This window comes from Salvelinus alpinus, chromosome 5 (genome assembly GCF_045679555.1).
Source record: "Salvelinus alpinus chromosome 5, SLU_Salpinus.1, whole genome shotgun sequence".
NCBI classification, from domain to species: domain Eukaryota; kingdom Metazoa; phylum Chordata; class Actinopteri; order Salmoniformes; family Salmonidae; genus Salvelinus; species Salvelinus alpinus.
In genome coordinates this window covers 71,093,431-71,107,790 of record NC_092090.1, presented here as the reverse complement: position 1 = coordinate 71,107,790, position 14,360 = coordinate 71,093,431, and the positions used below count along the sequence as shown (strand labels likewise).

At 45.3% G+C, this 14,360-nt stretch overlaps 1 protein-coding gene across 1 annotated transcript; it reads right to left on the bottom strand.

Moving 5' to 3' along the window:
- Positions 1 to 5,582: 5,582 nt before the first annotated feature.
- Positions 5,583 to 10,123, bottom strand: LOC139576674 (neurofilament medium polypeptide-like). The gene is made up of 4 exons (XM_071403004.1): positions 8,978 to 10,123; positions 7,900 to 8,099; positions 7,592 to 7,716; positions 5,583 to 7,443 (listed from the first exon to the last, which is right to left on the bottom strand). Exons 1-4 carry the CDS (start codon positions 9,762 to 9,764, stop codon positions 6,261 to 6,263), a joined length of 2,295 nt encoding a protein of 764 aa, XP_071259105.1. The 5' UTR covers positions 9,765 to 10,123; the 3' UTR covers positions 5,583 to 6,260.
- Between the last annotated feature and the right edge of the window lie 4,237 nt (positions 10,124 to 14,360).

Genomic DNA, 14,360 nt, shown 5'->3' with positions numbered 1-14,360 from the left:
GTTCAGCTGTATTCTATCATGAATTACCTCTCCTTTCTTCCGCCTCTTTTAGCTATTGCATATTTCATTATCTCTCCCTGCCTTCCCTCTCTCCCTCTTGTTTTCTTTCCTCTGCATCGGATCACATTATTTTATGGCTTTTATTATCTTGGCTCAGCACTTCTCTAAGCTGACTCATGCCCACTTGTTCTGGAAATACAGAGAATACATTGTCACACACACACCTAAAAATGCGTTCTCTATCCTGTAGTTAGTGTAGTAAGAGCTGATAACAGGACTACTGGTGGACTGGATCACTGCTCTGGATTTAAACGGACATTGGTGCAGCATCACAGAACGCCAGTAGCCCTCTCCCCTGCAGGACAAGCATTCCGCTGTTAGGATGTAGCCACGGTGTTTTTTGGGGCTCCTTATGCCATGGTGATCATTCTGAGGATGTTTTTTGCTGCAGGTTGTCTCCTGTTAATACACAGTCATCCATCAGGCATAAAGAGATTACATTTTGCCATTACAACCCCAAGGAGAAACCTAATGATCATGAGGAAAGAATTCAAGGAGAAACGTAACGTTTATGGTGATATACAGTCAGAATTCAGGGCGATGCAGTATCTCGATGTCAACAGAGCAACTTCCTAAAGAAAGTATTCAGACCCATTAAAATATTCCACATTTTGTTGTTACGGCTTTAATTAGAGATGGATTAACTATACAGTACCAGTCAAAAGTTTGGACACACCTACTCATTCCAGGGTTTTTCTTTATTTCTACATCAAAACTATGAAATAATGTAGTAACCAAAAAGATGATAAAAACAGAAGAATATAAAATAAAAAATATATTTTGAGTTGTGTAACATTTTGGTTACTAAATTATTCCATGTGTTATTTCATAGTTTTGATGTCTTCACTATTCTACAATGTAGAAAATAGTAATAAATAAAAAAAGAAACCCTTGAATGAGTAGGTGTGTCCAAACTTTTGGCTGGTGTACTGTACAGTATATATTTTTCTCACCCGTCTGCGCAATACCCCATAATGACACAGTGAAAACATGTTTTTAGAAATGTTTGCAAATATATTGAAAATGAAATCCAGAAATGCCAAATTTACGTAAGTGTTCACACCCCTGAGTCAATACTTGATTGAAGTACCTTAGGCAGCTATTAAAGCTGTGAGTCTTTATGGATGAGTCTCAAAGAGCTTTCCACATCCGGAATGTGCATCATTTGCCCATTTATTATTTTCAAAATTCTTCAAGCTCTGTCAAATTGGTTGTTGAACATTGCTCGACAACCATTTTCAGCTCTTGCCATAGATTTTCAAGTAGATTTAAGTCAAAGCTGTAACTCGGTTTGGTGTACACACTTCTTGGTGTATTGATACACCATCCAAATTCACTGCTCGACTGCGGGACCTTTTTATAGATCATTTGTATGTGTCAATTTGTATGAGTCGAGGTGTCAAATCAAATTTTATTTGTCACATAAACATGGTTAGCAGATGTTAATGCGAGTGTAGCGAAATGCTTGTGCTTCTAGTTCCGACAATGCAGTAATAACCAACGAGTAATCTAACCTAACAATTCCACAACTACTACCTTATACACACAAGTGTAAAGGGATAAAGAATATGTACATAAAGATATATGAATGAGTGATGGTACAGAACGGCATAGGCAAGATGCAGTAGATGGTATCGAGTACAGTATATACATATGAGATGAGTAATGTAGGGTCTAAACATAAGTGCATAGTTTATAGTGGCTAGTGATACATGTATTACATAAAGATGGCAAGATGCAGTAGATGATATAGAGTACAGTATATACATTATATTAAGTGGCATTGTTTAAAGTGGCTAGTGATACATTTTTGATCAATTTCCATCAATTTCCATTATTAAAGTGAGCTGGAGTTGAGTCAGTATGTTGGCAGCAGCCACTCGATGTTAGTGGTGGCTGTTTAACAGTCTGAAGGCCTTGAGAGAAGCTGTTTTTCAGTCTCTCGGTCCCTGCTTTGATGCACCTGTACTGACCTCGCCTTCTGAATGATAGCGGGGTGAACAGGCAGTGGCTCGGGTGGTTGTTGTCCTTGATGATCTTTATGGCCTTCCTGTGACATCGGGTGGTGTAGGTGTCCTGGAGGGCAGGTAGTTTGCATTGTGCATTGTGATGCATTGTGCAGACCTCACTACCCTCTGGAGAGCCTTACGGTTGTGGGCGGAGCAGTTGCCGTACCAGGCGGTGATACAGCCTGACAGGGTGCTTTCGATTGTGCATCTGTAGAAGTTTGTGAGTGCTTTTGGTGACAAGCCGAATTTCTTCAGCCTCCTGAGGTTGAAGAGGCGCTGCTGCGCCTTCTTCACAACGCTGTCTGTGTGGGTGGACCAATTCAGTTTGTCCGTGATGTGTACGCCGAGGAACTTAAAACTTACTACCCTCTCCACTACTGTCCCGTCGATGTGGATAGGGGGGTGCTCCCTCTGCTGTTTCCTGAAGTCCACAATCATCACCTTTGTTTTGTTGACGTTGAGTGTGAGGTTATTTTCTTGACACCACACTCCGAGGGCCCTCACCTCCTCCCTGTAGGCCGTCTCGTCGTTGTTGGTAATCAAGCCTACCACTGTAGTGTCGTCCGCAAACTTGAGGATTGAGTTGGAGGCGTGCATGGCCACGCAGTCGTGGGTGAACAGGGAGTACAGGAGAGGGCTCAGAACGCACCCTTGTGGGGCTTCAGTGTTGAGGATCAGTGGGGTGGAGATGTTGTTACCTACCCTCACCACCTGGGGGCGGCCCGTCAAGAAGTCCAGTACCCAGTTGCACAGGGCGGGGTCGAGACCCAGGGTCTTGAGCTTGATGACGAGTTTGGAGGGTACTATGGTGTTAAATGCTGAGCTGTAGTCGACGGACAGCATTCTCACATAGGTATTCCTCTTGTCCAGATGGGTTAGGGCAGGGTGCAGTGTGGATACTTTCTGAAGGCACTGTACATGCTCTCCAGTCCCTAAGGAAAACATTGTTTCCATTGTAACTCCACAGCATATCACAACTACTGACTCCACTGTAGTTTCCACAATGATTGTGGACAACTGTCACATCAAGGACATAGACAGGACTCTAAAACTGACATCAAAGTCTAATGGAAGCCTTTGTTATGAAATAAGGGTTGTGATGTCTGTTTATAGCACTTCTCATAATGTGGTCTCACTGCTCTGTCTTTAGCAGCACATGCATGGAGCCTCAGATGAACTGGTGTAGATCATCTCTGGCTTGGCAGGTTACTCCAGAATCGATCTACTAGATGGTGTACGTTATCATATTATTTATGATGATTATGCTTTTGGACTGTTTTGATCCATGCTTACCGTTTCAGCAGGCTAGCTTTGTGGAGCAGGTATAGAAGAGAGTTCAAATGAGGGTGCGATGAGGAGGAGAGACCTAACCTAAGGATAATCGCGAGAGATGTGCAGGGGGCAGCTGTATTCTCTAACTCCAGGATGTTGTGGAGTAGAAAGAAGAGGGGGAACCGCTCTGTTCAGGTAGCTCTGTTCTCCAGAACACCTGATTTATGTATGAGCCCAGGCTATGTGACGTCAGAGCAGGGAGGGGAGGTGCACTCCTCAGCCGCAATGCAGTACAGAACACACACACACACCCACATAGTGAGATCCTCACACCTCTCATCTTCCTCACCTCCGCTGTGCTTTTCATACCACCTCAGTTGGTGTTCCATTCAGAACTGTTCCTTTCTTCAGAGTGTGTAGAACTGGCATGTACAGTTGAAGTCGGAGGTTTACCTGCACCTTAGCCAAATACATTTAAACTCAGTTTTTCACAATTCCTGACATTTAATCCAAGTAAAAATTCCCTGTCTTAGGTCAGTTAGGATCACCACTTCATTTTAAGAATGTGAAATGTCAGAATAATAGAAGAGAGAATGATTTATTTCAGCTTTTATTTCTTTCATCACATTCCCAGTGGGTCAGAAGTTTACATACACTCAATTAGTATTTGGTAGCATTGCCTTTAAATTGTTTAACTTGGGTCAAACGTTTCGGGTAGCCTTCCACAAGCTTCCCACAATAAGTTGGGTGAATTTTGGCCCATTCCTCCTGACAGAGCTGGTGTACCTGAGTCAGGTTTCTAGGCCTCCTTGCTCGCACACGCTTTTTCAGTTCTGCCCACAAATTTTCTATAGGATTGAGGACAGGGCTTTGTGATGGCCACTCCAATACCATGACTTTGTTGTCCTTAAGCCATTTTGCCACAACTTTGGAAGTATGCTTGGGGTCATTGTCCATTTGGAAGACCCATTTGCGACCAAGCTTTAACTTCCTGACTGATGTCTTGAGATGTTGCTTCAATATATCCACATAATTGTCTTTCCTCATGATGCCATCTATTTTGTGAAGTGCACCAGTCCCTCCTGCAGCAAAGCACCCCCACAACATGATGCTGCCACCCCCGTGCCTCCCCCTTTTTCCTCCAAACATAACGATGGTCATTATGGCCATTTTTGTTTCATCAGACCAGAGAACATTTCTCCAAAAAGTACAATCTTTGTCTCCATGTGCAGTTGCAAACCGGCCTTTCAGGTTACGTCGATATAGGACTCGTTTTACTGTGGATATAGATACTTTTGTACCGGTTTCCTCCAGCATCTTCACAAGGTCCTTTGCTGCTGTTCTGGGATTTATTTGCACTTTTCGCACCAAAGTACGTTCATCTCTAGGAGACAGAACACGTCTCCTTCCTGAGCAGTGTGACGGCTGCGTGGTCCCATGGTGTTTATACTTGCGTACTATTGTTTGTAAAGATGATCGTGGTACCTTCAGGCGTTTGGAAATTGCTCCCAAGGATGAACCAGACATGTGGTGGTCTACAATTTTTTTTTCTGAGGTCTTGGCTAATTTCTTTTGATTTTCCCATGATGTCAAGCAGAGGCACTGAGTTTGAAGGTAGGCCTTGAAATTCATCCACAGGTACACCTCCAATTGACTCAAATGATGTCAATTAGCCTATCAGAAGCTTCTAAAGCCATGACATAATTTTCTGGAATTTTCCAAGCTGTTTAAAGGCACAGTCAACTTAGTATATGTAAACTTCTGACCCACTGGAATTGTGATAAGTGAAATAATCTGTCTGTTAACAATTGTTGGAAAAATTACTTGTGTCATGCATAAAGTAGATGTCTTAACCAACTTGCCAAAACTAGAGTTTGTTAACAAGAAATTTGTGGAGTGGTTGAAAAATGAGTTTCAATGACTCCAACCTAAGTTCCGACTTCAACTGTACATGAGAGGAACTAGACGGAAGCGATATAATTTCTGTCGTCTAGTACCTCAGTACTATACCAGTAAATGATATATTTTAGCCAGCAATTTGTTTCTCACTGGACACGTACTGGTTGAATCAATGTTTCCACGCCATTTCAATGAAATTACATTGAACCAATGTGGAATAGACGTTGAATTGACGTCTTTGCCCAGGTCAGGTCGAGACCATCACCGCGACAATCAGTATAATTCACACCAGAGTATATTTTAGTATTAGAATGATATAATGATGAGAACACACAGAAATTGTTCAGTTTGAACCTTTTATTAGTTACATCAGTTTGTATTGCATATTCTCAGCAGTTTATACATGGCACAGTCATCCCTGACTTCAGAGTTATCCTCCCTGACCTAGCATACTAACAACAGCACAGTGACTCAGCACAACCATCAGACAGGGAGCTGTTTAAGGTGCACAATGAGCGGGTTCATAGTCTCTCTGCTTTTTATAGCCGTCAATATAATATACTAATTTATATCGTCATAAATACACACAAACAGTACAATATATTCATCTGACACAATCTTTTATAGACATTTGTTGACATCTCTGCCCTTGAAGGCTTCAGAAGGTACATGGCACTGTGCTGTGCTCCCAGCCAGAGCGATGTTGCTGTTTTAATGCACTTGTTATTATTGACGGGAAGTCAGACACATTCAGATAGAGTTTAGAGCATTCTGCATTCTTTACAGTCATACATTAGAAGAAGCATCATATCAGGGTTGAGTACCCAGGGATTAGTAACTAGAGAAACACTATTGCTTTGCTTGTTTACTGTTTGTCTCCTACTCTGCTCTGGCCTCCCTTTACAAAGGCTGCTCAGATCTTCAGTAGCCTCCCTCCCTTCCCCCTCCCATCCCTCCCCGATAGTTCTTTGGCGTCTCTCTCTCTCACTCCTCTTGGCTCATACACAATGCGTTAGTGATTCACTTCATGGCTTTCTCTTTGACCTCAATGCTGGAGGACTTTTCGTCCTTCTCTGCCTTCCCTTCCACCTTCGTATCCTTCACCTCTGTACTGTCGGACCCTTTAGAGGCCTCCTGCTTGTCCTCCTTCACCTCCTCTTTGGGCTCTGGTTTCTTCTCTTTCTTGCTCTCTGGTGATTCTTTGGGGGCAGGCTTCAACTCTGCCTGAGGTTTGTCGTCTGTTTTGGATGGGGTCTGTTTCTCATCTTCCTTCTTAGCAGCGGTGGGGCTCTCCTTGGCGGGGGCGGGCTTCTCCTCTGCAGGCTTGGCCAAGGCGGCGGCAGGAGGGGCAGGTGTTGGGGTCTCCTCTGGCTTGCTCTCCTTGGGATCTGGTTTGTCTGTCTTCTCCTCAGCCTTCTCTTTAGGCTGGCTCTCACTCTTCTCTTTCTCCTTGGGTTCTGGCTCCTGTTTCTTCTCCTCTTTTACAGGCTGGGGTTGTTCCTTCTCTTTCTTCTCCTCCTTGGCTGGTTTGTCTTCTGCAGGGGGCTTGGCCTTCTCCTGGATGGGGGACTTGGGTTCAGGAGACTTGGGGAGGGGGGACTTGGGAGGAGGGGACTTAGACTCTGGGGATTTGCTAGGGGGAGATTTAGATGGTGATTTCACAGCCAGGGATTTGGGCTGGGGAGATTTCTCTGTGGGAGATTTGGGGGCAGGAGACTTGGCGGGTGATTTGGGGAGGGGAGATTTGGCTGGGGGTGATTTGGATTCAGGGGATTTGACGGCGGGAGATTTGGGCTGGGGGGTTTTGGTGGGAGACTTAGATGGAGAAGCAGCCTCCTCAGGTGACTTAGACTTCTCTTTATCCTCACCTGCCTCCTCTTCCCCCTTATCCTCAGATCCTTCCTCTTCCTCCTTATCACCCTCTTCCTCCTCTCCTCCCTTATCCTCAGATCCTTTCTCTTCCTCCTTATCACCCTCTTCCTCCTCTCCTCCCTTATCCTCAGATCCTTCCCCCTCTTCCTCTTCACCCTTCTCCTCTTCCTCTCCTTCCTCTGTCACCTCAGTGACCTGTGTCTCATCCGTCTGTTCCTCCAGTATGACTGTGTCTGAGAGCTCCTCCCCCTTCAGCTTAAGGTGAACGGAGGAGTAGGAGAACAGGCTTGGCCCAGATAGGAACCTAGTCTCCTCCCCTTCCAGCAACTTCCTGTTTAGGGGAAGAACATGGGAAGTACAGTCTGAGTTGGGTGTGTCAATACAGTCTCCTGTTTAAAAAAATATATATATTCCAAGAGCAAGGTTGTTCAGAGCCAGTCTGAACACCTTTAACCTCTCCCCCTTAACCCCTGACCCACCTGTAGGCAGCTATCTCTATGTCCAGAGCCATCTTGACGTTCAGCAGCTCCTGGTATTCTCTAAGCTGACTGGCCATCTCCCACTTAGTACTCTTCAGCTCACCGTCCAGCTGGTGGATGGTCTCCTACACACACACACACACACACACACACACACACACACACACACACACACACACACACACACACACACACACACACACACACACACACACACACACACACACACACGTTGGTGAGCAATGTGTGTCAGAATGAAGGAGAAAGAGAAAAGCCAGACTGATGGTCAGTCAGGCAGAGGAGTGTACCTGTAGGGAGTGGATATCTCCATGGTGTCTGTCCTCACTATCCATGCATTGTCTCTCCAAAGAGTCCTTGGTTCCTTTGAGGGTCTCCAGTTCGATGGTGCGGCTCTGCAGCTGCCGTCTATACTCGGCTATCTCCTCTTGGGCACCGCGGATTGCATCCGTGTTAGAGTGAGCTGCATCCGCCAACCGTTCCATACGCACTTCAGAAGGGGGGACAGGGTCAGAGACAGGGTGTTAGAGGTCATGGGGACAGGGGCTATAACCCAAAATTATAAAATAGTCTCCTGTCTTAGTACTGGCCAGGTGCCTGAATGCTTTTCTGTATTGAGCTTTAGTAAAGGTCTGTCACTGAGAACACACATCCTCTCCTCCAGGAAGGAGTGACCTTGACAGTCTGTCTGTCAGAGGTCTGACTCAGATACATGACACTGAACAACATATTGATAAATCTTGTCAAAAGAAACTTCCAAGGAGTCTTGAATGCGCCATCTGTGTTTTTAGGGACCTAATACTGCTGACTCATAGTTGCCTGCGGCAGGAATGCATGATGAACAGTAATAAGATTTTCCAAACAGGACTGTAGGTGACAGGCGGCAGGTGGACAGATAGTTAAAGACACGAGTTTACACCAGACAGAACACTTAGTCCTCTCCATAAAATAAACCAGTGGGCTATTTCACCACATTATTCACATCCAATACTTTTTCCAAGTGCAATCATAGTCTATCATTTCATAACTATGGCGTTTGATTCGTATGTTTACGCAGGTTTAGCTGAATATATAGCCTAGAGAGTTTAAAGCAGTTTGCTTCCAATGGTGATCTTACGAGGCATCAATGTCCCAAATGGGATTGATAATAGCCTATATGCACCACTATGTACCATTAGCCTATTTGATTGTAAAACCAAAGCGCTCCCAAGTTCAGGGCCATGGACAGCGAACAAGGATGCGTCACCGCACGGCCACACATTATAGTCCTATAAGACTATAAAACTGGCTTTCTCACCACCACTCTCGGTAAAACCAGGTGGGTATTAAAGATATTAAGGTAGATTGATATAAAGTTGCACCTCTCACCTTTGAACCATCCCTCTGCCTGCATTGCGCTCTTGGTCGCGTGGCCATCCAGCTGTGCGCGGATCTCCCGCAGTGCGCTCGTGACGTCCGCCTTGATCGTGTCTCGAGCCTCGAACCTCACCTGTGCACCCTGGATCTGTGCGAGCATCTCGGCCACCTCATCCTCGTGGTTTTTCTTCAGGAACGCGGCTTCTTCCTGCAGCGCGAACAGCTTCTTGTCCAGCTCCATCCGCACGAGCCCAGACTCATCCACATACTTGTTCATGACGCGTGCTGCGGACTCCAGCTCCTCCCGGCTGCGTGCCTCGTCCTCGAGCCTGGTCCGCACATGCTGGATGTCCTCTTCAAGGTGGTCATGCTCCAAGAGTGTGCGTGCCTTCTCCCCGGTCAACTGCTGGACCATAGCCCTCAGGTCCCCCATCTCACGCTGATAGTGCTCTCCCACGGTAGCCCGCCCCGTCTGGCTCTGTCGCAGCGCAGCCGCTTCCTGCTCCAGATTCGAGTTAATCAGCTCGAGGTTCCGCACCTTGTCGATGTAACCGGCGAACCGGTCGTTGAGTGTCTGCAGAATCTCCTTCTCGTTCCTCCGAGTCGTGTCGCCATTAAAGATTTCCAAGCTGTCGGCAGAGGCTGCCTGGCTGTAGGCCGGGCGGCGGCGCTGGGAGGTCGTCCATGGCTGGGAGTGGTAGCCGGAGGAGGAGAGGGAAGCGGCGGGCCGGGTAGAGTGTCCCTGTGGTGTCCTGGAATAGGAGCCGTGGCCGTAGAGGTAGTCCATTGGGTAGCTCATCTCTAAGCCGGATGCAGACTGCGGCAGGGTGAAGAGAGATGAGCTTTTATACCGCGGGAGGAGAAAGTCACAACTCAGCACGAACAATCTCTCTCTTTAAAGAGACATCTTCGCTATCGTCATCACTACTCCTTCCTTATCACACAGACTAACTACAGAAACACCATGATACAGCGCATGATAGGCTTCTTGAATTTTCACCCAAATGTCCAATTGTATGATATTATCCCACAATGGGATTATGTGCCATGTTCGTTACAGTAGACCTAGGCCTATAGGCTTCAACTTTTTGAAACAAATGATGTCCACAATACCATGTTCATCAGAAGAAAAGTATATAGTTAATACAAACTGGGTTTAAATGATATGATTGTGTTTGGACTAGTTGAACGTTTAATGTGCAGCTCTTCTTTCTATTTGTCAGTGCTGTGAAAACATGACAGTGAAAGTGTGTGTGGTTCTGTCAGTGGGCCAGGTGTGTCCCCCAGGTGGGTTGGAGTGGATCTGCAGACTCACACTGCAGAGGTAATCCGACTGCACATCAGCAGAAAGCAGCGCGTCCTCTGTCTCTCCCCCCTCTCTCTCTCGCTCTCCCTCTCTCTCACACACACACCTGGCTGGTCCACTGACAACTTTACACCTCATAACCGTGTGTGAGGTTTGACGTCTTCATCATGATCCTCAGAAATGTATATAAGTGGATAGATCAGAATGACCGCTGTCAATAAATAACCCAGGTTCTTTGAAAAATCAGACAGCGGAGAATTAAGTACGCACACTGCTATTTTTGTGCGGTCCTTGTAGGTGTGTCAGCTGATTTGGAAGAATGTGTCTGAGGAGGATAATTCTGTCCCTACTACAGCACCTATTGATCAGACTCCTTCAGGCTACACACACACACACACACACACGGCTGTAAATCTTAAAGGAACACCTTAAATATCTCTCGGTCACTGTAAAGTTCTGCAGCCGTTATAACGTCACGATCTTGGATACAAAGACTGAAATATTTCTGCACGTGTCAACATTGCACAAACCCTTGTATTTTCTCTCTTATATGGCAGGTGATAACCCTCAGACCGAGACCCATACGTTGTCATGGCCTTCTCCTCAGTGACAAACTCTCACATCACATTGACATTTTTGTCATTTAGCAGATGCTCTTACCCAGAGCGACTCACAGAAGCCCAGTCGGCATGGTGATTCGAATCAGCAACTCTTTGGCCCAACGCTCTTAATAACCGCTAGGCTACCTGCCACATATTTCTCATCACATTTATAATCACATATTTATCAGACAGAGTATCACATTTAGACCAGAAATGAACACTCCACATGCTTCTAGTCCCAGTTACTCACTACATCCACTATATATAGTGCCTTCGGAAAGTATTCAGACTTCTTGACTTTTTCCTCATTTTGTTACGTTACGTCAGCAATCTACACACAACACTCCATAATGACAAAACGAAAGCAGGTTTTTAGAAATGTTTGCAAATGTATTAAAAATAAAAAACAGAAATACCTTATTTACATAAGTATTCAGACCCTTTGCTATGAGACTCGAAATTGAGCTCAAGTGCATCCTCTTTCCATTGATCATCCTTGAGATGTTTCTACAACTTGATTGGTGTCCACCTGTGGTAAATTCAATTGATTGGACATGATTTGGAAAGGCACACACCTGAGAATTGTCCGTAGAGCTCCGAGACAGGATTGTGTCGAGGCATTGATCTGGGGAAGGGTACCAACAAATGACTGTAGCATTGAATGTCCCCAAGAACACAGTGGCCTCCATCATTATTAAATGGAAGAAGTTTGGAACCATCAAGACTCTTTCCAGAGCTGGCCGTCCGGCCAAACTGAGGAGTCGGGGGAGAAGGACCTTGGTCGGGGAGGTGACCAAGAATCCGATGGTCCCTCTGACAGAGCGCCAGAGTTCCTCTGTGGAAATGGGAGAGCCTTCCAGAAGGACAACCATCTCTGCAGCACACGACCAATCAGGCCTTTATGGTAGAGTGGCCAGATGGAAGCCACTCCTCAGTAAAAGGCACCTGACAGCCTGCTTGTAGTTTGCCAAAAGGCACCTAAAGACTCTCAGACCATGAGAAACAAGATTCTCTGGTCTGATGAAACCAAGATTGAACTCTTTGGCCTGAAAGCCAAGCGCCACCTCTGGAAGAAACCTGGCACCATCCCTACGGTGAAGCATGGTGGTGGCGGCATCATGCTGTGGGGATATTTTTCCCTGGCAGGGACTGGGAGACTAGTCAGGATCGAGGCAAAGATGAACGGAGCAAAGTACAGAGAGATCCTTGATGAAAACCTGCTCCTGAGTGCTCAGGACCTCAGACTGAGGCGAAGGTTCACCTTCCAACAGGACAACGACCCTAAGTACACAGCCAAGACAACGTAGGAGTGGCTTTGGGACAAATCTCTGAATATCCTTGAGTGGCCCAGCCAGAGCCCGGACTTGAATCCGATCGAACATCTCCTGAGAGACCTGAAAATAGCTGTGCAGCAATGCTCCCCATCCAACCTGACAGAGCTAGAGAGGATCTGTAGAAAAGAATGGGAGAAACTCCCGAAATACAGGGGTGCCAAATATTTTTTTAACTAGGCAAGTCAGTTAAGAACAAATTCTTATTTACAATGACGGCTTACTGGGGAACAGTGGGTTAACTGCCTTGTTCAGGGCCAGAATGACTGATTTTGACCTTGTCAGCTCAGGGATTCGAACCCAATGCTCTAACCACTAAGACTTGAGGCTGTAATCGCTCGCAAAGATGCTTCAACAAAGTACTGAGTAAAGGGTCTGAATACTTATGTAAATTAGCAAAATATAGGGTATTGTGTGTAGATTGATGAGGGGGAAAACACAATTTAATCCATTTTACAATAAGGCTGTAACCTAACAAAATGTGGAAAAAGTCAAGGGGTCTGAATACTTTCCAAAAGCACTGTGAGTTCACTGCGAGTGGAGCAGAGATCACTGAGCCAGAATGGAGGGGTGGAGGGGTGGCCTGCATTCTCAGTCCTTGGAATGTCAATCAGTTTGAAGTTTGAGGAAGGCAAGTGAAGTGAAAAGGGATGAAGTAAGAGAAGAGGGGAGGAGGGAGATGAAGAGGGAAGAGGAAGGGGAGATAGACTTGATGGACATGGAGGGAGGAGAGAGATGATGGAGGGAGGGTGAAGAGAGTGACCTTGGGAAGACAGAGCTCTACTGGCAGGCCTCATATAGATGAGTCAGCGTCTGTACATTTAACGTTTTGGATGATATTACATTGTGTGTGTGTGTGTGTGTGTGTGTGTGTGTGTGTGTGTGTGTGTGTGTGTGTGTGTGTGTGTGTGAGAGAGTGAGCAAGAGCGAGATCTCAACCATTTCCAGGTCCAGTGACATGTACTTGTCTTTGGTGATCTAAACGCCAGAACTCGACAAGAACCTGACACCTTCAGCACACAGGGGGACAAGCACCTACCTGGAGGGGACAGCATTCCCTCCCAAATATGCCCCCCTAGACACAGCTACAACAAAACAACCTTTTTGTCACAACTTTTGTAGCTCTGTCGCACACTGGGTCTGTACAGAGTCAATGGTAGGCTTCGAGGGGATTCCTACAGTAGGGTAACCTACAACTCATCTCTTGGCCATAGTACTATGGACAACTTTTTATCACCAAACTCATCCTAGAGTCTCTCAGCTCGTTCACAGTCAGCCAACTGACACCCTTATCAGACCACAACAAAATCACAACCTACTTGAACAGAGCAATACTCAGCCATGAGGTAGCGAAGCCGAACAAACTGCATGCTATTAAGAAATGCTATAGATGGAAGGAGGGTAGTGTAGAAACGTACCAAAAAACAATTGACCAACCACAATCCCTCCTAGACAAAATGTTTCTCTTCAATAGTGAAGGTGTGAACTTAGCAGTAGGAATTATCAAATAAAAACATTCTAGAAGAAAACCTAAGAAAACAAAAATGAGAAAAATCTTGATGAAGAATATAAAAACCTAAGAAAGAAATTGAGAAACCTATCCAACCAAAAACACAGATTACCAGAACCTACGCATTCACTATGGGGAAACACTAAAACAGTAAAGAAATACACAAATAAAAAATAAAGAACAGCATGTCATAAAACAGCTCTCTTGTGATTGAAGAATACAGAATAAAATCACTGCTGTGGAAATTTAAACACATTAAACAAACAACACAAAGAGCCATCTATCCAAAATGGAGATGTATGGATGAACCACTTCAACAACATTTTAGGCCAAATAACAAAGAACCAAGAGCAAACACATATGCATGATCATTTGCAAAACTCAGAATCAGCTATTAAAGACTACCAGAACCCGCTGGATTCTCCAATTACATTGAATGAGCTACAGGACAAAATACAAACTCTCCAACCCAAAAAGGCCTGTGGTGTTGATGGTATACTAAACAAAATGATAAAATACACAGACCACAAATTAAAATGGCCTATACTTAAACTCGTCATTATTATGCGCAGCTCTGGCATCTTTCCCAATATTTGTAACCAAGGTCTGATCACCCCAGTCCATAAAAATGGAGACAAATTTGACC

What these genes read in the sequence shown, in the direction of transcription:
- LOC139576674 (XM_071403004.1), bottom strand. Translation starts at nt 9,764, where the DNA reads ATGAGCTACCCAATGGACTACCTCTACGGCCACGGCTCCTATTCCAGG. An exon ending in GGCAGAGGGATGGTTCAAAG is followed by an intron (nt 8,100 to 8,977) that starts GTGAGAGGTGCA and finishes CCCCTTCTGAAG; the next exon opens with TGCGTATGGAACGGTTGGCG. An exon ending in GAGATATCCACTCCCTACAG is followed by an intron (nt 7,717 to 7,899) that starts GTACACTCCTCT and finishes GTGTGTGTGTAG; the next exon opens with GAGACCATCCACCAGCTGGA.